Genomic DNA, 24,155 nt, shown 5'->3' on the forward strand with positions numbered 1-24,155 from the left:
ACATCATATTGTGCGAGAAACCTTGTCCTAGGATTCACTTGCAAAATGTTTATGTATACTATCAGTGCAGCGTGCTTTCAAGTAATATGATTTTTCTTTGTTGAAAAGTGTTATACAAAAAATCTAACTATACTGTATTAGATTCCAATTCTCAAAATTAAGAAACACACCAAGAGAAGTACACAGGACAAAGAAAGAAAGCTAGATCCGACGGATGAGAACCCGGATCCGGCCACGGCCAGCCAAGATTGATGTGCCATCACCGTCCCTAAGGTTGGGGACCGCCGCCGCCGCCCCGTGCATGCAGGCAAAGCAGAACGACAAGAAGCAAAGGAGAATGCCTCGCCACCACCTTCCTCATCGTTGCACGAGCTTCCGGCGGTCGGCTCTGGCGGCGGCATGGCAGGGGAGAGAGTGGCGTGGGGTCTCTAGTGGCGGTGCTAGGGTTCTGCCCGTGTCGCCGAGAGGGGCAACGCGGGGATATAGAGGCTGAATGTGGATATGTCTAAATGTGGATATAGAGGTCGGATGTTTATCCATTATTAGAAAAACTATATTGTCTTATAAAGAATTGTAGAACAACCTAACTGAGCACTAAAATTTGCCAATACCACTTTGCAGTCCACTTCACTAGCAACAGACATCTTGTCGTTTAAAGATTTTGCAAAAGAACATCACTGCAGCAAAAAAACACAGAATTCTCAGAAGCTGCACTTTGAATATTATGCATCGAGTCCGATCCAAACAGACTTTGCACACAACCTGAAGGATCGGACAGGCGACAAGAGAGAGGTGAATATGAACCTTTAAAAATTCTCTTCGAGAACAAGGTCTATATCCTGATTGCTACCCAAACACACCTCACTTCTAATCGTCAAGATAACACAAGTCAACTCGTGACAAGCTCACCCTAGGAACGATTAGAAACGCTCAAAGCATAGCGTAAGCAAACGCAAAATGAGACTCTGAAAAGCTTGCACAAGAGGTTAAGCAAAGCCATCACAAGCCAAGAGACCTGCACATCACAAGCCAAAAGACACAACACACAAGATATATTTTACACACACCACAACACAACTCACACAACACCACACCTCCGGTTAGTTGTTAGCATGATCATGCACATATGAAATATGGACTCAACCAAAAAAGCCTCAAATCATCCCGTCAATCACTCATCACAAATAGACCAAGGCACATCTTAACTTGGTTTCTCACAAACATTTAGGATATCCAGGCTCACTCACAAGTGCTCCGGTCAATATAAAAGCCTACTGACCATTCAGAAACCATGGAACTGAGCAAGTCTAGCTATATCATATAATTCAAAAGTTTAAAGCACCACATAACTGGTGCCCTCAACATTGCGTTTTGCAATCAAAACCAATACTTTCTTTTCCCAGGGCCCTCTCACTGCACATGGGCCTGCATGAAGCCATCTTTTATATGTGCCGCGACATCCTTGACTGCTCCAGGACAATGTTCATGATATCCTTGGCAGTGGTGCGAGGGACGTTCTCCAATAAGGCAAGAATGCTGTCCCTCAACGGCTATGTACACTTTTCAAAGGTGTAGAGGCTGGAACCTTGTTTCCATTATCTAAAAAGAAGAATGCTGTCCCTCAGCCCGCCCACGATGGCCTGACACTGCCTTAGCCTCTCCTTCGGCTTTCTTGATCTGGATTATCTTCTCGGCCTCAGCTTTCTCACTGGATGGCAACCCCATCCTAGCAGTTGTACCATACAACTGGAAGGGTAACATGTAAGATTAATCGATAAAAATCATAGATGCATGTGCCCAAGCAAATGTTGTGTTGCCAATTTAATCTGATGCTTATGCGAATGGTAAAGCACTTGCGTGCGTTGATCTCGTTCATTGCTCTCTTGACACGGTCATCAGGCTTAGTATCAACGATCTCAAAGCCATATGTAGACATTGCCTACACCACAAACAAGCCAGACCAGTTAAAAGATTCTACATGCTCTAAAGCAAATTCAACACAAGTAGTTAAAAACAAATGTGTGACAGAAACCTTTTCAAGCTCCTCTTCAACAACTTTTGCAATGTCATTCTTCTACTCAAATGCGTCATCCAAGTCCAGAATTGGAACAGTAGTTCTAATGACTGAAATAAGCACTGAAGTGCTAATAAGAATTGCTAATAAGTTCATTCGAATTGTGATTTGTGCGGTATAGAAAGTTAGAAACACAACTCTCGCCTCTCCTTGAGTCCTTGTACTGATAAAAGAAACTAAGTAATGATGTTAACAGAAAGTACAATTTATCTCAGTAGATTAACAAATAGAAAAAAATAGTCCAATGATACAGAGTCTGCAAGTACTTGAGAAGACCAAATACCAAGCTGAGGTGATAGGACAAGTACGAGCACAACTGTACAAAGACAGAATGCAAACATGGACTCAATTGAGCATAGTTAAGTAAAATTTCAAACAGAAGGAACACTTACCATCACATACATATGACTGAATTTGTTCCCTGGCGTTGCTCAGCTTGTAGAAGGCATCAGATGCTGTATAGCAAAGCGCACGGGAAGCAGCCGGAAAGGGCGCGACGGGGACGACGCGATGCCCTCCGTTCTTGGGGCGCCGGCAGCACGTGGAGGACGCCCGTTGGGGTGGCGGCTGGACAGGGGCGTTCGTAGCGCCGCGCTGCCGCCCGCGACTCTGACGGCGGCACGGGAAGCTGGCGCCCTTGGACGGCGGCACGTGGAGGAGGACGCGCCCTGGGGTGGCGGCCGGGCAGGGGATGCGCGGGGATGCCCTGGGGTGGCGGCGGGAGGGCCGGAGGAGACCTAGGGAGTGGCAGCCGGCCACGGCCACAACGGGGAGGAGGCGGCGGAGGCGACGGCGCGATATCAATTAATATAACTTATGTTAATTACACAATTACCCATACCAAAAAATGGTTTATACTCCATACTACCACCTATAGCTCACGCACCACCTGCCTCTGCGAACGAGCTCCTCCAACCTGTCTTAACTCTTAACTACTGTTCATCTCATGCCGCTATATATTGCTGAGAAATGCTACTGCTGAAAGCTTCAGTGGTGCCATTTCTTTGGAGAGTGCATCTAGAGATAGATTGATGGTTACTCTGGTGTCTGGTCAATCACATCCACTCCAGGTAGTTTTTTTTTCCTCTCTCTCTGCGAAGACGATTATATTCATCCCAGAATGTATGAGCTACTTTGGAGTGGGAGACATAGGGAAACCAGGCATGACTGTTCCCAGAGGATTGCAGGACAGGGTGGTTCAGATGGTCAAGTGGAAAGGTCATTGACAGTTAAACTTCACTCATCAATTGTGATCCATCCTCTTCGCCTAGAACTTTGTAATTCTCGGCTTCATTGCTACTGTTGAACGAAATGCTTATTAAGACGATGATAAACATACCATTAGTCTCTGAAAAGAAGGGTACGAGTCAAACAGTCATCCCCGGCCGGTAGCGTTGCAAGAAAAGCTCAAGACTCGCCTGCATTTTTCGAACTCGCTACTCGACAGGATAGAGAGCCTTCAATTCATCTGGCCTGGGTGCTTCTCATCCATTTCCTGTCATAAGCACATACTCATGCAAAGGGGAGCGCGTGCTTGGAAATGAGCGGCAGCAGGAAGAGGCACCCTAATGTCTGATCAGCTTACACCAACCAACCAACGCCTACGAGATGATCGTCAAGGTCAGCCGGAGACCTCGCGCTAATGCTAGTCCTCATCAGGCAGCGGATTCGGCCAGCGCACTTCAGAAATCAGGGAGCAGATGAACATTTGTTTAACAGAATGGCTCAGATCCATGAGGAGACACATTCTGCTACTTCGCTCCTGCAGATCATCTAGCTAGGAGACTGAAAGGTTTTGCAGCACTTTCCTTTTTTTTTGTTATGCATGCAAATGACGAAAATAAAATTACTCGTAGAAATAACAAGAATCTTCCGGAAAAGTACTTTTCAGAAGAAAAAAAAAGAAATGGTTTACACAGACGACATCGCAGAAGTTAGGAACGGCAGTGTGTTTATCTACATTGTTCTTAATTACTCTGGTTTCGCATTAGAAACACGACACCATGCATGTTTCCTACACAACACAAAACAGCCACACCGCACAAGGCGTTGTTGGCCAGCCAGACCTGCTGATGAAGAATGAGCTTTTACAATGTGCAGGTTGACTCTCCTCCGTAATTAACCTGACAGAAGATTAGTCCTCTGCGCACCACCTGCCTCGTGTCTTTCAGTACGCAGGCTGTCCAATTAGTTTTCCAACCCCGTCGTAGCACCCACAAAATCTGCCGGGCCGTGGGCCCGTGCGCACGCCGCCACGCCGGATTTCCCCCGAGGCGCATAAGGAAGGAGACATAATAATATACGCGGATTTTGAAAAGCCATATGAACTCAAGCATGGAACAACTCTTGGAATGAGCAGCATCGTGAGCCGGGACAACACGAGTAACTGCCGCCTGCTGCAAATGTAGCCATTGGCACATATGATGCTCTGCAGCGATGGTAATCGCCATCATCCTTTTATCTTTTTTTTTTTTGCATGACTAGTACCAAAGGTTTTCTAGCTTTTATTGTTATGCATGATGACAAAAATTACTTAAAAATATCAAGGATAGTTCCAAAATGAATTTTTTAAAAATAATTAGTTTAGACAGAGGCGGAATGAAACATCGCAAAGAAAAATAGTACAGCAGCATTTTTTTATCTATATTAATTCTTAGTTACTCTGGTTTAGCTTTAGAAATACAACCACATGTTTGCTACCCAAAATCTGCTGATAGAGGAGCTTTTGCCATGTGCTACACCAGCACCACTACACTTGTGCCCTGTTTATGCACCCCTCGTGCGAGCTCCTCCAACGTGTCTTAACTACTCTTCATCTCGTGCCGCTATGTATTATGAGGCATGCCATTGCCGAAAGCTTCCATGGTGTCATTTCGGTGGGAGAGTGCATTGAGATGTAGACTGACAGTTACTCTGGTTAATCACATCCACTCCATGCCGTACTCCTATATTTTTCCCTCTGCCATCATCAGCCGGCTTCTTCTTCGTTGCTGTCGCCGCCGGGTAATTGTACCCCGTTTCTCCACATGATGAAGACATACGTATGAGCTGCTTTGGAGTGCGAGACATACGGAAACCAGACATGACAATTCCAGAAGGCACGACAAGTTGGAAGGTTATTGACAGTTAAACTTTGCTCATCGATTGTGATAGAGCCTTTTCTGCTAGAACTTTGTATAACTTGCTACTACTGGATATGTGGACAACACGGCAAGCTCGATCCTTCATCAATTCCAATTTGCCGTGCGTATGTGCAAGCCCAAACTCTCCGCGGCAAGAACACGGCCCATCCCCGAAATCAGCCCCCTGAAGTCTGAACTTTGTAATTCAGCTTTTTGCCTGTTATTCACTTCACTGGCAAATTTAAGATGATGAAACACCGTTCTCGGTCAGTTTAAGAAATAGCAGAGTCGGGAGATGTGTAGTACTTGGAAGAAACATACACTGACGGAGTGGGGGCAAATGAAGTTATCTTTCTGTTCAAAAAATAAAAGCTCTCTTCCCTTGATAATTGCTTGCGAAGGTCCAAAAAAAAAGTTTTATCCTCACGTAGATTGACCTTCTTTAGGGTGTGTTTGGTTGCGTAGATTATTTGGTTCATGTATAAAATAAAAATGGTTCAAACTAGATGGTAATAGAATCGGTCAATAATAACAAAACTTGTTTTTATTCTAGGTTGTGTCTACTTTACAACGTGTTGACGGTTTATGTGGCTTTTGCTACCTCTTTGTAATAATAATAATCGTACGCTGTACGCTGATCCATATTCTGAACAAGATCGTTGAAGCTGGAACCTTTTTGCTATTTATCCAAGAAAATTAATCCAAAAAGTTTCACGACAAACCCAAAAAGTAGCAACATATGGCAAGCACACGGCCCAACCCACCCGGAAATCAATCCCTGCCGCAGCAGCCTCACCGCAGCCACAAGCCCGGAAGCCGGCGACCCCACAAAATCTGTGCGCCCGCGCCGACGCGGCCACGGCGGATGCCTCGGCGCCAATCCCCGGCGCCCACCTCACTCCCCCTTATCCCCGTCTCACCCACTCGCGCCGCGCCCCTTATCCCAAGCTCGTTTCTTTCTGATCCCAAATCCCAGCTCGCGCCGCCCGATCCCAGAGGTCGTCGTCTCTTTCTCCTCAGCTCCACCCACGCCAAGCGCGCGCGCCGGACGCATCCGCACCAGCAGCAGAGCAGAGATGGCCGCCCTCGCCGCCTCCTCCACGGCCGCCTTCGCCGCCAAGCCGCGCCTGCCCCGCGCGCGCCTCTCCGTGGCCTGCTCCGCCACCGGCGGCGACGGCAGCAACGGCAGCAGCGTCTCGCTCGCCTCCTCCGTCAAGACCTTCTCCGCCGCGCTGGCGCTGTCCTCCGTCCTCCTCTCCTCCGCCGCTACCTCCCCTCCGCCGGCCGCCGCCGACATCGCCGGCCTCACCCCGTGCAAGGAGTCCAAGGCGTTCGCCAAGCGCGAGAAGAACTCGATCAAGAAGCTCACCACCTCGCTCAATAAGTACGCCCCCGACAGCGCCCCCGCCCTCGCCATCAACGCCACCATCGAGAAGACCAAGCGCCGCTTCGAGAACTACGGCAAGTTCGGCCTGCTCTGCGGCGCCGACGGCCTGCCGCACCTCATCGTCAGTGGCGACCAGCGGCACTGGGGCGAGTTCATCACCCCGGGCCTGCTCTTCCTCTACATCGCCGGGTGGATCGGGTGGGTCGGCAGGAGCTACCTCATCGCCATCAGCGGCGAGAAGAAGCCCGCCATGAGGGAGATCATCATCGACGTCGAGCTCGCGTCGCGGCTCCTCCCCAGGGGGTTCATCTGGCCCGTTGCAGCCTACCGCGAGCTCATCAACGGAGACCTCGTCGTCGACGACAAGGACATCGGCTACTACTAAGCGCGCCTGCATGGCTGGTGGTGAGGCAAAGCATCCAATCCATGGCTCATGATGAACAGTGTGCTTCTTGTTTGTTCAGCTGATGATAAATAATGGAAGATTAAAATGCCTTGTGTTCTTGTTTGCTTTGTTGCAGCTGGGCAGCACTGCGTGGTGGAAGCAGCTGGCTTTGTGGTGTAGGAGCTGATAGGATGATGGAGGAAAGGAAGCTCTGTTGTACTTAAGAAACTGGATGAAGCCTTGTATAACTGTACCTCTCTCTTATGTGTATTCACCTTCTTGAAAATTCTTGAGAACCATTTTCATTTTTGCATTGCGTTGCCATTTTGCATATTATAGCCGTCAGTGCAGAGGTATCAGTTCTCCATTAATTAGAGCAAAAAAGCAGAGAAGCTCGAGTGTTCAACTAGAGGGAAACATCGAGCTGCCAGATTGGACTGAGTTCATCAGTGCAAATATTTTTGCCTTTCCAGCGATAAATTAAAGTCAGAACACGTTCATAAGAAATTAACAATGATTTCGCAGTCAAAACTTGATAGGTCTAAGTTGAATGTATTTTTTCTTGGGGAAAATATACATTTTTATCAGTCAAAAACCCAAAATATAACCCTTTTTACTTTCTCTAGACAAAATACGCCTTAAACAATTAAACGTTATGTGTTTCTAAACAGAGGGACTAACATATTCAAAAGAATCCACCTCATCTTTATCAGGCCACAATGATTTCACAGACAATAACGTATGAGAGCTTGTTTTCACTGAGAGGGGAAAAGCTTTTGCCATGGCCGGTCCTAAAATTTTTTTATGGGGTATAGTCCAATCCTATAAAGATTGAAAATTGTAAGACTTGTTAAATGTGTCATCCAAATCAAAAGGTGTCCAAAATACTCCTATGGGTGCTAACGGGCAATGCCAACATAGATATTCCGTAAAACTCAAAGAAGAAGAAGAAACATTATATAACTACTTAATCTTTTATGGATTTTTTTTCCTTCTTCAATTTTGGCTTGTCAGTTTCCTCAAAAAAGAATTGACTTGCCAATTTTCCCATAAAAGAATTGACTTGTTAATAAAAATTCTCCACGGTGGTACACTACATCAGCAATCAACAATTGTAGCATTTTGGACACTTTGAGCCCAGACAATGTAATTAGCAAGTTCAAGAATATCAATATTAGAGTACAATTTTAAAGTTCACAGGGGCGAGTGGCCCTGGGCCACTCCACCTGCGTCTGTCTTCACTCTTCAGTTCTTCACCCTGTGTTGTCCTGCTGATTGTCGCCCAGGATCGTCACAAGAACTTTAAAAACGCATGCCGTTTGAGAGCAATCATTCCACTTAGCTAGTACTAGAGCGCATGCGAGTGATCAGTTGATCACTGATCGACACGACTCTGCTCTGTGCGCGGGCTCGTTTTAAATCGTGCTCGAGTCCGGCTGGCTCCTACGTGGACCAAGCCAACAGCATGTTGACCCCTTCTGACTGCCACGCTGTATAATTGCATCCGTCGCCGGTTTGACACGTCACCCACCCCACGCGCTAACCGTCACTGACAGCCGGGCCCAGATTGCGCGCCTCGAGCTCCATCGACGCGCGCGCCACGGCACGCGCGTCGTACGCTCACTGGCACCGCACTGTCGCCCTCATCCTGTGGCCGCCACGACCCCCATCAAGAGCCCCTCTAACGTCACAATCACCAGCGACACATCTCACAATGACATGCGGGCCATACCTCTCGTCGGCCCACCTCCCAGTGACAGACCCCCGGTGCGCGCAGCTACTTGCGCGGCTCCTCCTGGGCTTCCCATCGGATCCCCACAGGCCACGCCGCTCCCGGCCCTCCCCCCACCCCGCATCCCACTCTGCTGTCTCGCCGGCCGCCGCAGCCAAGGCAAGACGCCTCCTCCCCACACCCGATCTCCCCCCTCCCCTCCCCTCCCACCTCCGATCGCTACGTAAACCCCACCACCTCCTCCCTCCCCCCTCCCCACGCCTCGCTTGCCGCGCAAACCCGCGCCATTTCAAATCCCGCCCGAACCCTAGACCCCCCGCCCCGCATGGTCGATCGCGCCGCCGCGCCGGCGGAGGCGGCGAGCTCCGACCCGCCGCCGGAGCCCGGCGCGCCGCCCCGCCAGGCCGGTACCGCCCATGAGAAGGAGGACGCTCCGGCGGCGGCGGCGGCCGCGGGCCCCCCGCCTCCCCCGCAGCAGGCCGGCGACGCTGATGAGGAGGATGGTGCGTCGGCTTCGCCTGCGGGGGGCCCGGGCGAGCGGTGCCTGGCGATGATGGAGGTGGTTGCGAAGGACGGCGCCGGGGGCAAGTGGAAGGTGTCCAGGCTGGTGGTGGAGCACAACCACGAGCTGCAGGTCGCGCCCGGCGAGGTCGCGGCGACCGTGCCGGCGCTCGGGATGGAGTTCGACTCCGTTGACGCCGCCAAGGAGTTCTACTACGGCTACGGCGAGCGGGTGGGGTTCAAGGCGCGCACGGGCTCCAACCGCCGTTCAGGGGGCGACGGCGAGAAGATCATGCAGCGGTTCCTCTGCTGGAGGGGCAGTTACGCCAACAGGAGGAGTAAGGGGAAGGAAACAGAGGAGGTGGTGGAGGCTGCTGCTGCCACCGCTGCGGAGAAGAGGAAGAGGGAGCCTTATAGGACGAGGAGCCGCAATCCTGCGAAGAAGGATGCGGAAATCATTGAGGTGGCGAAAGGTGTTGGGATGGGAGGTGCTGAGAATGGGAGGGGTTCCAGGAGGGGTAGGAGTAAGAAAGGCATGGTGGAGCAGGAGGAGTCTGTTGCTGGGTTGGAGGTGGAGAAGGATGTGGTAGAAGATGCTTCTGCTCCTCCTCCTCCTGATAAGGAGGCAGAGGAGGGTGAAGGGGAGGATCAGGAGGGAGTGGAAGAGGAGGTCCAGGTGGAAGTGAAGAGAGGGAGGGGGAGGCCCAGGAAGGCTGTCGCAGATGACAATGCCGAGCAGGCACGTGCGTTGAGGGAGCTCGGCGTGAGGGCGTCGCAGTACAATAACGAGGAGAGGAAGAAGATTCTCACTAAGTACCTCTCAAAGCGACAGAGCAGACCTGCCTCAAGCAGGCCTACCAAGGTAAACACCTTAGAATTTGCTACCGGTTGCGATGAAGAGCATACTTTAGTTCTTTATACGGATACTGTCTACTATATAGTAGAATGTATGTAGGCATTGTGAATATGATGAAATTGTGATACTTGGCTCGTGGACATTTGCAATGCCCATTTTCCATCTGTTTTAATAGAAGCAGAAAAACTTAAAACAAGTTTCTTATTCCATTGTTAAGAGCAGAGCTATCTGTTCGCTCTCGGAAAAACTTAAATAAGTTCTCTTATTCCATTGTAAAGAGCAGAGCTATCTGTTCCTTCTCATATACGAAGCAATATGCCACATATAATTTTTCCACCATATAACTCTCTGATCACTGTTAGCTGCAACAATTGTGCAAACAAAGTGAAGAGTTACTGATTATCATTTCGATGACATGAGAGGAAAAAGACCATGGTATAGATGTGTGGAATCCCCGAGATGATTTCATGCGTATATTTTTGTTTTCTTTTGCGATGGGATTAAGGTCATAAGGTGTCATTTATGGTTTCTATTTCTAAGCTTGGTAACAGTATGGAAATGCGTTTGTTTGGTTCCTCTTCTTTGCTCAAGCTTAGTGTGCTTTTTCCTCTGTGATGTTGGATTAGGATGAAGCGATTCTGACATTTTTCTTATATCTTTTGAAAATTTTGTGATTAACTTGTAATTGGCAGCTCATGAAAGCGATCATGTTTGGAAGTGAATCCACTCCATAATTACATCCAACATGTGCTGCAGTGGCTGTGTCTAGGGCACGTTAAATTTGTCCATAGTATGTATAAATAGTACTTCCGAGAGATTAGGGGATAGATCACTGGATCCAGTTAGTGGAGCATTTAACGAGACTGTTTAAGCCTGTTTAGCAGAGCTCCACACCACGGATCCCCAGTGGAAGATCCTTGCGATAGCTCCACCAATTTGCACTGCGAGGGTCCAAACTCCAGGGAGTTGGCTGCTCTACAAATTTTTGAAATGGGGGGTAGGGGTATTTGGCAGGGCTCCAGCGAGACCCTTGGTGGAGTTGCAAGCTGGAGCTCTGCCAAACAGGATGTTAGAAAGTACAAGAACGATCTAGTGCATTTGAACATAAAGGGATCTTATAAAATATTTGAACGTAGCTGGATGACAAAATGACAAATTTCTTTTCGAAAGATTGTGGGGCTTCTAAAATCTAAATATTTTGTAAGCAATAATCAGCATTAACACACAAAGATGTATTAGAAGCTTCAAAGTGAAGCACATACTAATTAATAGGTACACTTTTTTTCTACAAATACTTACTCCCACGTGCTGCAACATGGTCGTCCTTTTAGATTGCCTCACGACAAGCTTTGGCTGAAAGGCGTAAGCGTGGCGATGGAGGTAGATTCCTTTCAAGTGAAGGACAGCAGGTAACTTTCTGGCCACGTTGCCTATAAGTAGTACTTTTGAATGCTTCCCATTGTTAGCATAACTTTAATACATGGTTTATTGATCCATTAAGCAGATTAAATAGAACAAACTTTATGTCTAATGATACTCACACAAGGAAAAAATTTATGAAACATGGAAAATATATATTGTGACGGGTATGCTTTTTTGTGACAGGAAAATATATATTGTTACTCATATGCGTATCCAGTTTTCTTTTTTTTATGGAACATGGAGTTGTTTTCCTGGCACTTTGCATGCTTTTTAACTTTTTTTTAAAAAAAAAGATATGTATTCCGCCTCTCTTCTCATTGGGCCTTTGCTTAACTTACTATGATTTCTGGATAGTTAATCTTACAAGTTACTCCACTGTGGCTGTAAGCTCACATATTTGTAACTTTCTAATCTGCCAAGCATTCATCATTGTGATCTCTGGTGAACTGGATGGGATTCTCTTAATCAATAGGCACTAACTTGCTCCCATTGACTTATTAGGTTTCCACTACAAGTGATGAATTTTACACATGAAAACTATCTATCATTCTTATGTTTACTTAATCTTGTGCTCTGCAGCCTTCAGGGCAGCCTTCAGAAAGACGTTCCAAACGTCTTGAGAAGCAAAGTCTCAAAATGGAAGAGAAGGTAAGATCCACCAGAAATGTATAGACCTTTTGGTTTGAGTAATGAATTGGTAATGGATCATCCCACTTGTTTGGTTTGAGGAATCAATGGGTTGATCCATCACCATCTCATTCCTCGCAAGCACATGGTTAGTGTAATTTACTATTTTTACATGTTAAGTGTCCTAACAAAATTCATGTTTGAGACCTAGTTGGTCTCCATCTAGGATGGGTTGATGAACCAAACACCCCATTAGCTGCATACCTTTTTTTAAGAACAAAATTCTGCAAGTGTTGCATAGGAATATCGCTTAATTTTTCTGTGTCTAGCTTTTGCTTAGTAACAAAAACGGTGAATGGTAACTGTTGAGTTTTACAACGTATGAGCAACTGCAATTGCTTATGTTGTATTCAATTCTCTACTTAGAATTTTCCTTTGTCCAGGCTGAGAGCAAGGAAGATGAAATAATTGAAGCTGAACCAGATCCAGAAGAAGAAGTAGTTGCTGGACCTGGAGGAGAACCAAAGATAGGGATGGTTTTCCTGGATGAGGATAAGGCCTATGAATTCTATGTCAACTATGCTGGAGCTGAAGGGTTCAGTGTCCGAAAAGGCTGTTTGGACAAAACCGCAAAGAATGTTACAAAATCTCGAGCATATGTTTGTTCCAAGGAGGGATTTCGTACGAAAAGTATTTCTTCGGAATCAAAGAAGCCACGACCAGAAACAAGAACTGGATGCCAGGCACACATGACTATTAAAATTACAGAAAGTGGAAAATATGTAGTGACTGAGTTTGTGTCTGATCATAATCATGATCGTGAAGCTCCTTTGGTGGACATTCAGATTTTGAAGTCGCAAAAATTGCTAGCAAAAGTACAACAGCCTCCTGATCCACCAAAAGTTGTTTTGATTCCAAATGAATATAAAAATTACACAAGGACAAAATGCATAAAAGATATGCAATTAGGTGATGCCCAGGCCATCAGTGAATATTTACGAAGGATGAAAGGCGAGAATCCTTCTTTCTTTTATGCCATTCAGGTGGATGAAGATGATCAATTCACAAATGTATTCTGGGCTGATTTTAAATCAATAATGGATTACAATTACTTCGGCGATGTAGTGTGTATTGACACAAGATATTGCACAAGTGATTATGGGAGACCTCTACTGCTGTTTATTGGTGTTAACCATCATAAGCAGCCAATAATATTCGGTACTGCATTGATTTATGATGACTCAGTTCAATCATTTAGATGGTTGTTTGAGACCTTCAAATCAGCTATGAGTGGAAAGCAGCCAAAAACAGTTTTGACTGATCAGTCTACAGAACTTAGTGATGCAATTTCTTCTGTTTGGCCTGGGACCACCCACCGCTTCTCATTGTTGCATTTATATCTGACTGCTAGCAAGGTATTAAGGGATAACTTCCAAGCCTCAGAAACTTTTGCACTTGATTTTAGTAGGTGGCTGTATGACTATGAGGAGGAGGACTTCATTTCAAGCTGGGAAATCCTTTCAGAGAAGTATAATCTAAAGGATAATGAGTGGCTAAATAAATTGTACGAGGATAGAGAAAGATGGGGTTCGCCATATGGGCGTGATACATTCTGTGCAGATATTGCTGCCACACTACGAAGCGATAACACAGATACTATCCTGAAAGATCTCCTTAAACCAGAAGTAGATCTTCAAAACTTCTTCAACAGTTACAATAAATTCTTGGAGGAAAAACGCCTGGCTGAACAACAAGCTGACTACCTTGGGGCTCAAATGACGCAAAGGGTAGCACCACTGCGGCTGCTTTGGCAAGCTGCAAATTCATATACTCCAACACTTTTTGAGATGTTCAGGATGGAATTTGAGCAAATATCGAACTGCATGGTCTTTAGCTGTGGTGAGATTGGACCAATATCTGAGTACCAGGTAACTGCCAAAGACAAGCCTCGGGGTCAGTTTGTTAGGTTTGATTCAACAGAATGTGTGGTTGTTTGTAGTTGTAAGAAGTTTGAATTCCTGGGTCTTCCATGTTGCCATGTTTTGAAAATTCTTGAACTCAGAAATATTAAAGAACTTCCACCACACTATATCCTGAAAAGATGGAGAAAAGATGCTCGAAGCGAGTCTCCGGGGGAGAGCTATGGCTATGCGACCATAGAGGAAGATCCCAGGTTTTCATTGTCAAGGCGGTACAATACGTTGTACCGAACTTTATATAAAATTGCAGAAAAGTCTTCAGAAAGCATTGAAGCTTATGCATTCCTGGAGAACCAATATGAACAGCTTGTGGAACAAGTGGAGGTACTTTTGCAAGCAAGGTTGCATGATAAATCTTCCTTAAACACTATCCTAAAAGGACATCAGCCACATTTGCTTCAGAGTGAGGTCAGCAACAGTGAACCTCGCAGAGTAACTGCTAAGAAAAATAAAAATGTGGAGCCACGTCGCCAGCAACAAAGTCCTCTAGATTCAAATAAAAAGAAAAAGGCTAGACAAGGTTTGTTTGTTGCCTATGCTGCTCCAGTAATTGATTTTATATGATCAATGCATGATCTGATTAATCTGTTGCAGGTCTATTGGAGCCTGAGGAGATTGAAATCCCACTCAGGGCTGTTCCTCCCACAGTATCAAATGATATTCCAAGTCATTTAAGAACTCCAACCAATCAATTTCTTGCACCAAGCCATATAATGCAGGTAAAATTTGTGCCCTGTATGCGTTTTCCATATGAATTGATGAACAGACGTGAAGATAGATGGTTACATCAGTTGCAGTTACTGCACATACTGAAGAAATGATATGTTGATACATTTGCATATGTAGGCACCATATGTTGCCCAGCAGTTTGGTCTTGGTTCTCTCCAGGGATTCCCAGGCATGTCAGCATTTGGGCAGGTAAATTGGATATCCATACTTTTTAAGCAAAATGCAAGTATACGCCTTTTTACTCATGTGCTGCAAATTAACATGTCGCTAGATTCAAGAACCAGCACCTCTTCATCAACATTCTCATCTGCAACCACCACCCTTTCATAATGGTCCTCAAATCCCCCAGGTAATTACTGTTGAGCGCTTTCCATATCTGTTACAGCATATGTCCATCTCTGAGAGATTTAACAGATTCTATCGGCAATTGATAGTGTATAAGACCATAAGTGGTCTCATCAAGTCGATGTCCACACATCCTTCAGAACATGTTATATACATGGAGAAATTTTATTTGGATATCGCTCAAATAACTGAGATCCATTAATCGTGGCATGAACTTATTAATACCTTTTTGTAACTAGTAGATGACGCACCATGGATTCCGACTGGTAGATCATGTAAAAATTACTTTTGGTTATCTTTTTGCTGCAGGCTCCACCTCCAGACATACAGTCACTCCAGTTTCTTAGCAGCAATCCTCAACTGGGGCACCAGACTACGGATCAAGGCCAGTACACCATTCCAGTCTGGGATTTCCTGTGATGTATAACATGTAAAGATGTGATGTATGCCAATGTAGCAGTGTAGTTGTAAATTATGTAATATTCAATAATGGTGAAACGGCTCTGGCTTGCTCAACATGTTCATGTCAATGAAATGAGCATGGGGAAATTGGAACGGGATGTTTTGGGTTGGGCGCAAGTTAGCACAATGAAACCAATCAAGATCGCGGCAATAGCTACCCCGTCTGCCTTTGAGCCCACATTTCAGTGAGACTGCAATGGAAAGAAACAACTTAGCCGATGTCAGATGGAATGTCTTTCTGGGTCAGTTGCGAAAATAAGATTCTCCTAAACATCTAAATTTTTCCCCACAATGAAAGCATTCTCAACTTCTGCTATGCTGAAAAAAATAATTCAGAGTACAACATCAAGTGACTAAATGGCAGGAGAACGAAATGCATTCTATTCCGGGCTTTACGGGTTAGTAAATTGCCCAAGTTATACAAGAGAGTCATCTCCCAGGCGCACAATGGAAAAACTGTAGGATGAAGTTAGGCGTTCAGAATGGCTTCAAATTTCTGATGAAGGTATTTCCTCCAGTTCTCCCCATCGCTTGATTGCTCGTGCTGATGACCATCTTCAGAGCAAACTTTATGTGGTCCATCATAGTTGAGAATGTCTGCATTAGCATCTCCTCGCTTCCAAATCGAAGGTAGCTTCAGATACTTGCCATAGAGGGCAAGAGCAACTGCCAACCTAATGCGGTCCCTGCAAATGGATTTTTAATAAGACCAAGGAAGTTGTGAATGCACAGTAGGTAAACTTAAAAATGATTTCAGAACGTTTGGCCACACATAAAATAGAATGGAGCTTACCTTGGATTGGCTACAGTAACAACTCTAGTCCACGACATAATTGAATCAACCAGGTTCTTGTCCAGCTTACGAGGTTCTACCAAGAGCACATCAAAGTCAAGTAGGCATGTATCCTCTTTAGACACCCAACTTTTTGCCGCTGCTCTTTGTGTGTCACTTAGAACGTCCATATTGACATAATCACCAAAGTGCTTGCTGCAATCTTCAGTGGCAGCAATGGCATAAGTGCCTAAATCCATGCGACCAAGATCTTCAATTTTGCCCTGTGGATGGGGACAAAAATCAATGTTTCACGTTAGGTAATCCAAAGTTGTTGATAAAATGCTTTGTTTGCTCACTTTCGCTATGCTTTCAACTCATGAACATAACACCGGAGTTCTGCTGTCATGTGCATGAATTGAATATGGATACAACAATACTTTCTAAAATTTAAAGATATCCCTGAAGGACTTCTATCGTAACCCTGGTTTTCAATTTGCTTTGCTTTATTGTTTAAAAGCTACGATTGAAAATGCGTGCATCTGTCAGTATTCAATCATGGTACTTGCAAAAACACTTGATTGTGCATCTTAGGAATTTTCTCTAAATTATCAGGAAATTGGCCGCAGCCACAGCCAAATTGATTGAGCACAGAAAGCAGCATAGGACATAAAAAAGAATCCGAGGACAGGTTCATAGCACCATGGGGTGCTTCGTGGAGGCAAAAGGATTTGCGACTGAATGGGACTATCTTCTTGTACAATGTCGTGCCCACCCAACAAAGCATTGATGCTTCATGAGAAAAAATGTTTATGTAATATTCCTTTACCAGTTCAACTATAGTTTTTCGACGAGTCCCATGACAGGTTTGAGTAAATGTATAAAGTGGATGTCCAATACCTTTATGATGGAGTCTGCAGAGATATAAAGATATCGCTTTTTGGACAACTGAGATTTTGCGATAAGGAGGGGTGACAATTCCTTGTGGAATGACCAAAGAAAATTTCCTTCTGGAGTGGCAACATTTAGCTTGTCCTTGATTTGCCTCTGACTGCAGGGGATACAAGTGTGAGAATGGCCACAATGACAAAGATACAAGGATGCTAAGTTTGCGTGCTCACCTACTAACAGTGAGATCTGAATCAGGTAGCACTACTTTTAACGTGTGGTAGGGCACTTTATCATCGTCTCCTTCAGGTATTAAGAAATGGAAAGATATATTCTGTGGATCACTGCCAAACAAATGAAAAAAGTTATGTTGCTGACACAACTCGTTCAGCATTTTGTTTCTATTACATGTGTAACTAACATAGAATGATAGAAGCAAAATTGTTCAGCATCACATGAAATTTGAAATAACTGTGCAGAAAGAAATACTTGTAATGCTCTGTATATTTCTTCTATATTAACGAATAAGATTTTTTTACAGCTGACTGTAATCAGATCAAATTTCTCATAATTGCTGAAATATACGACACCGAACCTTGAGCTGGACAGCGTGGAATTTGTTAGCGCAGCTAGAGTGCGAAGATCTAGACAGCTGATCCAAGAGAAGACATCGACACTTCCAACCACATCTAATGAATCCTGCAGTAAAAATCAGTAGCTCGTTAAGAAATTCACTTTTCCTAATGTCAGTTCAGACTTTTTCCAAAAGCCCATGTCAACTCAGACTAACATGCAAGCTAACACAGATATAACAATAGTCACCACAAAGCAATGCCATCAATCCAAGATAAAAAAAAGAAACCAAACTAACCTAGGAGGAAATGGGCAACTTTATTTTAGAAGAAAATAGGCACCAAATTCACCTAGACGAGGACTTGAACTTGAGTGGTCTCAGCGTAAATCCACAGTTCCACACCCTTGCCCAAACCTCCGCCATCAACTCAGAGACATAAGACATCCCACTAAAGCATTGCAAACCAATACTACAAGATTTAAATTGTAACCCTTCAACGATGCTAGTTTGTTTCCAGCTTTCCGCATTTCATCTACCAAGGTTCAAATATTGAGAATATATGAGTAAATTCAAAAGATCAACAACTATTTTGACATAATTACCACAAACTACAACTTTAAGGTACTCCCTCCTTCCCAAATTACTATTTGTTTTGGCTTTTCTAGATACATGCCTTTTGCTACGTATCTAGACATAGCATATATCTAGATACGTAGCAAAAGCTGTGAATCTAGAAAAGTCAAAACGAATAGTAATTTGGGACGGATGGAGTATATATAAAGGAACTACAACTTTTATGACATCAGATCCCACAGAACTACAAAATTCTCGCAGAGATACAGGTTTAGCCAGAAGTTGTGGTTCTACTAGAAAAGATAGTTGTGGCAGACAAAACGTTAAGATAGTCGTAATCCAGTGCTATGTCCAAAATGCTGCAGTTCTATGGTACCTGTGCCAAAATAGTTGTAATTTTCTGAAATGTGCTCATAATAGACCGAAACACATCCAATTTACGAGAAATGGAAAGTCTAGTATTTCGTAGTAATAGTTATGTCATTGCATATTACTAGCACTAGCAGTACCATGGTCTACTGGTCAAATAACGAGAAATTGATCGGCATAGCATTCAGCTTCCCCAATTCCCTATCAAACAAAGCAAAACACACGGGCAGAGAGCGAGGCAGGCGTGGCGCGCAAAGCCGTACCGTCGGGTTGCGCGAGCCGCCGACGGGGATCCAGTTGCGGTGCGGGTCGCTGGGATCCCGGAAGTGCGTGGCCGGCAGGAACTGGAGGCACCCGAGCACCACGATGGCGACGATGGCCACCTTCTGCATCCAGGGCCACGGCCGCGGCTGCGGGTCGACGTCGGCGTGGATGGCGCTGCGCCCGCGCGGAGGCGGCTCCTGCGGCCCCCCTCCGGCCCTCGCGGCGGCCCCGGGGCGGCGCTGGAGGCCGCCGCCGGCGAGCGGCTCCCGCTCTGGGTCCATACGAATCGGCGGATTCGGCGTTGACGGGAGGCGGTCGTGATGGAAATTGGGAATGGATCGAAGTCGTCGCCGTCGACGGGGGTTTCTAGGCGGAGGCGATGCGGGGGTTTTGGTCCTGGCGTTCCGTTCCGTGGCACGGCCGGCGCGGCATTTTTCTTTACTTTTCTGGATTTTGTGGGGATCGGGCTGTTGGGCCCACCTGGCATAGGGATTCACGAGTTTCTTACCTGGCAAGGGAGAGCAACAAACAGAACCCTCCATTCGGCCACCAAAGTTTGGAAATTAGAAGTCCTCAGCTTAGGTTCATCTTCGATAAGCAGCATTTGGTTCGCACAAATGTAATTACAATATTATTATTTCTCCTCCACCACCGTAATCAGATATAGATAACATTGCTAGAGTGCAACCAAACGAAGAGGGTAATCACCCATTCTGCCGTCAAATACACTATAATCTAATTCTCTTAGCGTTTACGTTACCTTAGCACGAATCAAACACTAGTTGTTGGGACAGTTTGTTAGTATTATGATTTTCGCGGAATCATACCTTCTTTTTAAAATATATCATCGATATAGTTTTTGAAACTTGGAGTTGGTTAAATTTTATTAGTGGGTTAGGCTAGATATTTTATAAACATATGCATACATAGAACTGTAAACTATTACTCATTCACTCAATCAAATAAAAAAAATTAAACAGGGCATCCCACCACACGAGGATAGAGCTTGAATAAAAGATCATCATTGAGATCACATATTCCTGATGATATCTAATCACCACATAAATGGATTGTCCCCCTCTATGAATTGAATGATCCTCACATTAGTGTTACGTTTACTTATGATATTTTTTTTAGAAGAATATGGAGGCATTCTAAACTTGATATTTCAGCAATATAATAGGTCATTCACCTACCAACCTAGAAAGATAAAATGGGTAAAGAAAAGGTAGATTCTCTTACGTGTGACCTCTAGTTTCGATACATATACGGTGCTCGTTTAGAATTAAATTTAACACAAACTACGTAAATTAGATAGCAAAGTATTTTAAAGATTATAGTGTGACAAGATAATTAGCTGAGAACGTTGTCGTGGTCACCCTATATTTGTCACAAGCAGTAGATACACGGATGCACCGTCAGCGCTGCCCAGCACGGCTTACTTGGTTGGTTTGTGCGTTCTACTTCGCCAATAGTGTCGGTGAGCCCACCCCGGCCAAACCCACCACCGCACCATTTCTGGTTCAGGCCCGTCTCCACCTGCGCGTCCGTTCCGCCTCCACTGACCCACACTCCTCCACTCGCTCGCCCCACTCCTTCCTGCTCCTTTAACCCCCGCGCCGCGCCGCGCCGGGCGCCGGCGACTCGCCTCTCCACTCCACCGGTTCCACGCCCCCACGCTGCTCTCCACGCGCTGCCGCTCAATGGCGGGAGCCGGGGCGTCGTCGGCGTGGGGCCCGAGCCCGGCGCTGGTGACCGCGCTCGTGGCGCTGCTGGGGCTCGGCCTCGCCGCCTACATCGTGGGCCCGCAGCTCTACTGGCACGCCGCGGAGGCACTCACGGCGGCCGGGGCGTGCCCCGCATGCGACTGCAACTGCGACGCGCGCCCGCTCCTCGACCTCCCGGAAGGTCCGTCCCGGTGCTTCGCCAGATCTTGGCGCTGCCGCGCTTTTAGATCCGACGCGATTCGATTTTGCTTCCGTGTGCTTTGCTTTGTTATCATCTGCGGGGCGAGCAGTGCTTACGGTAGTAGCGAGTTACTATCAGATTTCGCTATACTCAAGACATTTTATGATTAGTGGATGATAGGTTGGCAATTAAAATAATCAACACGGTTTTTAGATTCAGAGATCTGTACATTACTAATTAGCTGGTAGCCAGGTACCTCCAGGTCTGTAATGTTTTGCTTGCACAAATTTCCAACCCATATGCATCAGATATTGTCTACATATGTTGGGCATGTGACGGCTGAATGATTAAGCTGATTAAATTGTATTTCCTTCACCCAATATTCAAGACAAGAGCTAAATGTCTTTTGGCACTTGGCAATTAGACGATTCAGCCAACTAGCTGTTGTATAGCAACATCATGCATTACAATTACTAATTATGCCCATGTTGTATTGTTACTAAACTTTTAATTACCTGCATATGCATGTTATGACTTAAGATCACTACTAAAACCAGAATCAACCTCTTTTGACTTCCAGTGTCCATGCCGTTCTAAAGTTTCAAAATGGCATTACCTATCCTATAACTTGAACAAGCGTCCACTGAATTATTGGCTTAATCATGAACTTGGGAACCATGTGAAACCAGTAACTCTGATGCTCTATATCAAGGATGCCTAGATGCTAACCATGGAAATTAAAATAATTTCCACTATGTTGTTTACTATTTTCTCCATTTTATATGTCATGTTATATATATTACTGTCTTGCCAAATAGCTTCATCTAGCAAGTGTTGTGTGTGTTTTTTTGTTCTATGTGAATTTGGATGTTACGTAAACTAAAATATCTAAGCAATGTTGAGAGCAAGACATAACCCATATGTCATTGTAGATCCTTATCCTTGAGCCATGGTATATTCAAGTTGTCTTGTCAAGAAACAAAAGGGCCTAGTTACGTCTGTGATTTTGGTAGACAGGACAAAATTGGAGTACCCTTGAACGCCTTATATTTTTAACCATATTCCTTGATTTTCCAGTTACTGCACTTAACTGATATTGGCTACTTTCCATGTTTCCAGACTGTGCCAAACAATTCAAAGGGGTTAAGAGTCGTGCGACTGGTGAAGAAACAGAAAAGAGTTTCACAGAGCTACTTATAGAAGAACTGAGGCAGAGAGAAGAGGAGGCAACACAAGCTCAGCAAGAGGCTGATGTAAAGTTGCTCGAGGCCAAAAAGTTAGCTTCGCAGTACCAAAAGGAGGCTGACAAATGCAGCTCCGGTATGGATACCTGCGAAGAAGCTAGGGAGAAATCAGCGGAAGCATTGGTCGAACAAAAGAAACTGACTTCTTTGTGGGAGCAAAGGGCTCGGGAACTAGGATGGAAACCTGAGAATACAAGGCACACCTAAAGTAGTAAATCTAATACGCTAGCAGATGGCGCTGGATACATTTGTGTAGCAACAGGCATCTTGTTGCAAATACGGCCCACAAAGAGCTTGAGTTGCTAGAGGAAACTAGTGGGTTCCCTGTTGGCAGACTCATGCCACGGGCTTATTTGTCCATAGTAAAACTATATTCAGTCTGTAGTATATTTCCCTTGCTGTTTGTGAGCACTGTGTTAAGATGGTCATAGGATTACACTAATCTGCATTTAGGCCATGAAGGTTTCATTAGTTATTATCTGGATGTTCTAAAAAGGAAGAGCTATTGTTTGTGGATGGTGAAATTGTCTCGATGTTAAAAGAAAAGAAGAAAAAATATTGCCTGTGTATGATGGTATTGATAAAGAAGTTGTCTGCAGTTTTGTTCGGGTTCTCGTTTCCTATTGGCATCCTTGAATGATAATGTGGTTGGGCTTGGTTGTGATCTGAATCTCTTTACCATTTGAGCAGTGTCATGGTCTGATCTCATGGGCCATTATGCCATCTTGACTGTAGAATGCAAATGCTGATGCTCAAACGATAAAATCAGCCAAAAGGAAAGAGAAAAAACTCAGAGGAGATAGTCTTGGAAATTGAAGTATTGAACTTGCATTGTCCGCAGATCCTTTGGAGCCAGGCTGCCAGCCACACTGTCACTGTGGCACACCACATCCGAAATTTCGAATGTCCTGGCACCTTGGCTACAATGATTCTGATATTTTTGCGCCGTTCATTCAAGAATTGTCAATTCATGTGACGGAATTGTTTCCCGTCAAATTCCACCCAGGGTGGAAGACATCTTGCCAAATGTAATTAACAACATATAAATCCAGTATATCCACCAACATTTATGAGGATTAACACACTGCTACCATATACGCTCATTTTCCAGTATCACCATTTGAATGCCTCCTAAAATTGCTCCCTTTCCCTTCAAATCAAATCAGGAAATCAAAGCCATAGAGCCCATAGACTCTCCCGGTGCTAGCCCGCCGCGCCAGCTTTCGCCACTGAATTAAAATCATTTCCATTTCAAAAAGCCACGCATGCGGCCGGCGCGGTCGCGCAGGCGGAGAGCGAGACAGGGTCCCGGTCGGGCCGGGCCGCCCGCCCACTCTGCTGCGCTGACCCCGCCCTGCTTCTCTCTCTTTTTCCTCGCCTCCGCCTCCGCCTCCTCCTGCTCCCTCTCTCTCCCCCGTTTTAAATTTCAAACCCCTCCCACCCACCTGCTCCTCCTGACCTCCTCTCCCCCCCTAAAAACCTCGAGCCTGCCCCGCTCCTCTCTCCAGCTGCCACGAGGCGCGGCTCCTCCTCGAAGCGGGCGGAACCCCGGCCGTGCGGCGGCGGAGGGAGGAGCAGGAGGAGGAGGAGGAGCGGGGGGATGATGGGGTGCCTGTTCGGCTGCTTCCGCGCCTCCGGCGACGGCGGCGAGGTGAAGGGCGGCGGCGACGGCGGCCAGCTCGTGCCTCCGTCCCTGGCCCCGGCGACGAGCCACAAGGTGGGTTTGCTTGGGCCCTCTCGCGGAACCAGCTTGGTGGTGCTCCTGCGATATTCGCCGCGGACCCGCGGTGGATGGGGTGTGGATTTGTGCGGGATGGGAATTGCAGCCGGGGTTGCTTAACTCTGCTAATTTTTGTTGCTGTTCGTCAGGATGCTGCCGGGAGGAGGACGAGGCCGCCGTCGAGGAACGCGCTCTCCGCTGTGTTCCAGCGAGAAGGTGCCC

The 24,155-nt window shown here is 45.9% G+C and overlaps 5 protein-coding genes and 1 pseudogene across 5 annotated transcripts in view; 4 read left to right on the plus strand and 2 right to left on the minus strand.

Moving 5' to 3' along the window:
- Positions 1-1,159: 1,159 nt before the first annotated feature.
- Positions 1,160-2,875, minus strand: LOC101770297 (annotated as a pseudogene).
- Positions 2,876-6,158: 3,283 nt separating this feature from the next.
- Positions 6,159-7,281, plus strand: LOC101783492 (photosystem I reaction center subunit III, chloroplastic). The gene is made up of 2 exons (XM_004981501.4): positions 6,159-6,988; positions 7,105-7,281. The coding sequence occupies exon 1, from the start codon at positions 6,273-6,275 to the stop codon at positions 6,966-6,968; it is 696 nt and encodes a 231-aa protein (XP_004981558.1). The 5' UTR covers positions 6,159-6,272; the 3' UTR covers positions 6,969-6,988; positions 7,105-7,281.
- A 1,556-nt stretch (positions 7,282-8,837) lies between these two features.
- Positions 8,838-15,719, plus strand: LOC101784300 (protein FAR1-RELATED SEQUENCE 5). Its single transcript, XM_004981504.4, has 8 exons — positions 8,838-10,063; positions 11,389-11,466; positions 12,059-12,127; positions 12,550-14,605; positions 14,680-14,804; positions 14,932-15,003; positions 15,086-15,163; positions 15,469-15,719. The coding sequence occupies exons 1-8, from the start codon at positions 9,026-9,028 to the stop codon at positions 15,577-15,579; spliced, it is 3,627 nt and encodes a 1,208-aa protein (XP_004981561.4). The 5' UTR covers positions 8,838-9,025; the 3' UTR covers positions 15,580-15,719.
- A 181-nt stretch (positions 15,720-15,900) lies between these two features.
- LOC101783891 lies at positions 15,901-19,476 on the minus strand. Its single transcript, XM_004981502.3, has 6 exons — positions 19,061-19,476; positions 17,877-17,980; positions 17,515-17,625; positions 17,294-17,444; positions 16,415-16,677; positions 15,901-16,307 (listed from the first exon to the last, which is right to left on the minus strand). The coding sequence occupies exons 1-6, from the start codon at positions 19,340-19,342 to the stop codon at positions 16,091-16,093; spliced, it is 1,128 nt and encodes a 375-aa protein (XP_004981559.1). The 5' UTR covers positions 19,343-19,476; the 3' UTR covers positions 15,901-16,090.
- A 1,094-nt stretch (positions 19,477-20,570) lies between these two features.
- LOC101784960 lies at positions 20,571-22,825 on the plus strand. Its single transcript, XM_004981505.3, has 2 exons — positions 20,571-20,969; positions 22,089-22,825. Exons 1-2 carry the CDS (start codon positions 20,765-20,767, stop codon positions 22,418-22,420), a joined length of 537 nt encoding a protein of 178 aa, XP_004981562.1. The 5' UTR covers positions 20,571-20,764; the 3' UTR covers positions 22,421-22,825.
- An 801-nt stretch (positions 22,826-23,626) lies between these two features.
- Positions 23,627-24,155, plus strand: part of LOC101785358 (protein JASON) — a 3,293-nt gene continuing 2,764 nt past the window's right edge. The window contains exons 1-2 of the mRNA XM_012842545.2: positions 23,627-23,930; positions 24,083-24,149. Of these exons, the coding sequence (XP_012697999.1) occupies positions 23,814-23,930; positions 24,083-24,149 (184 nt within the window). The 5' untranslated portion in view covers positions 23,627-23,813. The remainder of the gene's footprint in view (positions 23,931-24,082; positions 24,150-24,155) is intronic.

Source organism: Setaria italica, chromosome IX (genome assembly GCF_000263155.2).
Source record: "Setaria italica strain Yugu1 chromosome IX, Setaria_italica_v2.0, whole genome shotgun sequence".
Lineage (NCBI taxonomy): Eukaryota > Viridiplantae > Streptophyta > Magnoliopsida > Poales > Poaceae > Setaria > Setaria italica.

What these genes read in the sequence shown, in the direction of transcription:
- LOC101784300 (XM_004981504.4), top strand. Translation starts at nt 9,026, where the DNA reads ATGGTCGATCGCGCCGCCGCGCCGGCGGAGGCGGCGAGCTCCGACCCG. An exon ending in GCATGTCAGCATTTGGGCAG is followed by an intron (nt 15,004 to 15,085) that starts GTAAATTGGATA and finishes ACATGTCGCTAG; the next exon opens with ATTCAAGAACCAGCACCTCT. An exon ending in ATGGTCCTCAAATCCCCCAG is followed by an intron (nt 15,164 to 15,468) that starts GTAATTACTGTT and finishes TTTTTGCTGCAG; the next exon opens with GCTCCACCTCCAGACATACA.
- LOC101784960 (XM_004981505.3), top strand. Translation starts at nt 20,765, where the DNA reads ATGGCGGGAGCCGGGGCGTCGTCGGCGTGGGGCCCGAGCCCGGCGCTG. An exon ending in GCTCCTCGACCTCCCGGAAG is followed by an intron (nt 20,970 to 22,088) that starts GTCCGTCCCGGT and finishes CCATGTTTCCAG; the next exon opens with ACTGTGCCAAACAATTCAAA.
- LOC101783891 (XM_004981502.3), bottom strand. Translation starts at nt 19,342, where the DNA reads ATGGACCCAGAGCGGGAGCCGCTCGCCGGCGGCGGCCTCCAGCGCCGC. An exon ending in TCAGATCTCACTGTTAGTAG is followed by an intron (nt 17,445 to 17,514) that starts GTGAGCACGCAA and finishes TATCCCCTGCAG; the next exon opens with TCAGAGGCAAATCAAGGACA. An exon ending in GTTACTGTAGCCAATCCAAG is followed by an intron (nt 16,308 to 16,414) that starts GTAAGCTCCATT and finishes ATCCATTTGCAG; the next exon opens with GGACCGCATTAGGTTGGCAG.
- LOC101783492 (XM_004981501.4), top strand. Translation starts at nt 6,273, where the DNA reads ATGGCCGCCCTCGCCGCCTCCTCCACGGCCGCCTTCGCCGCCAAGCCG.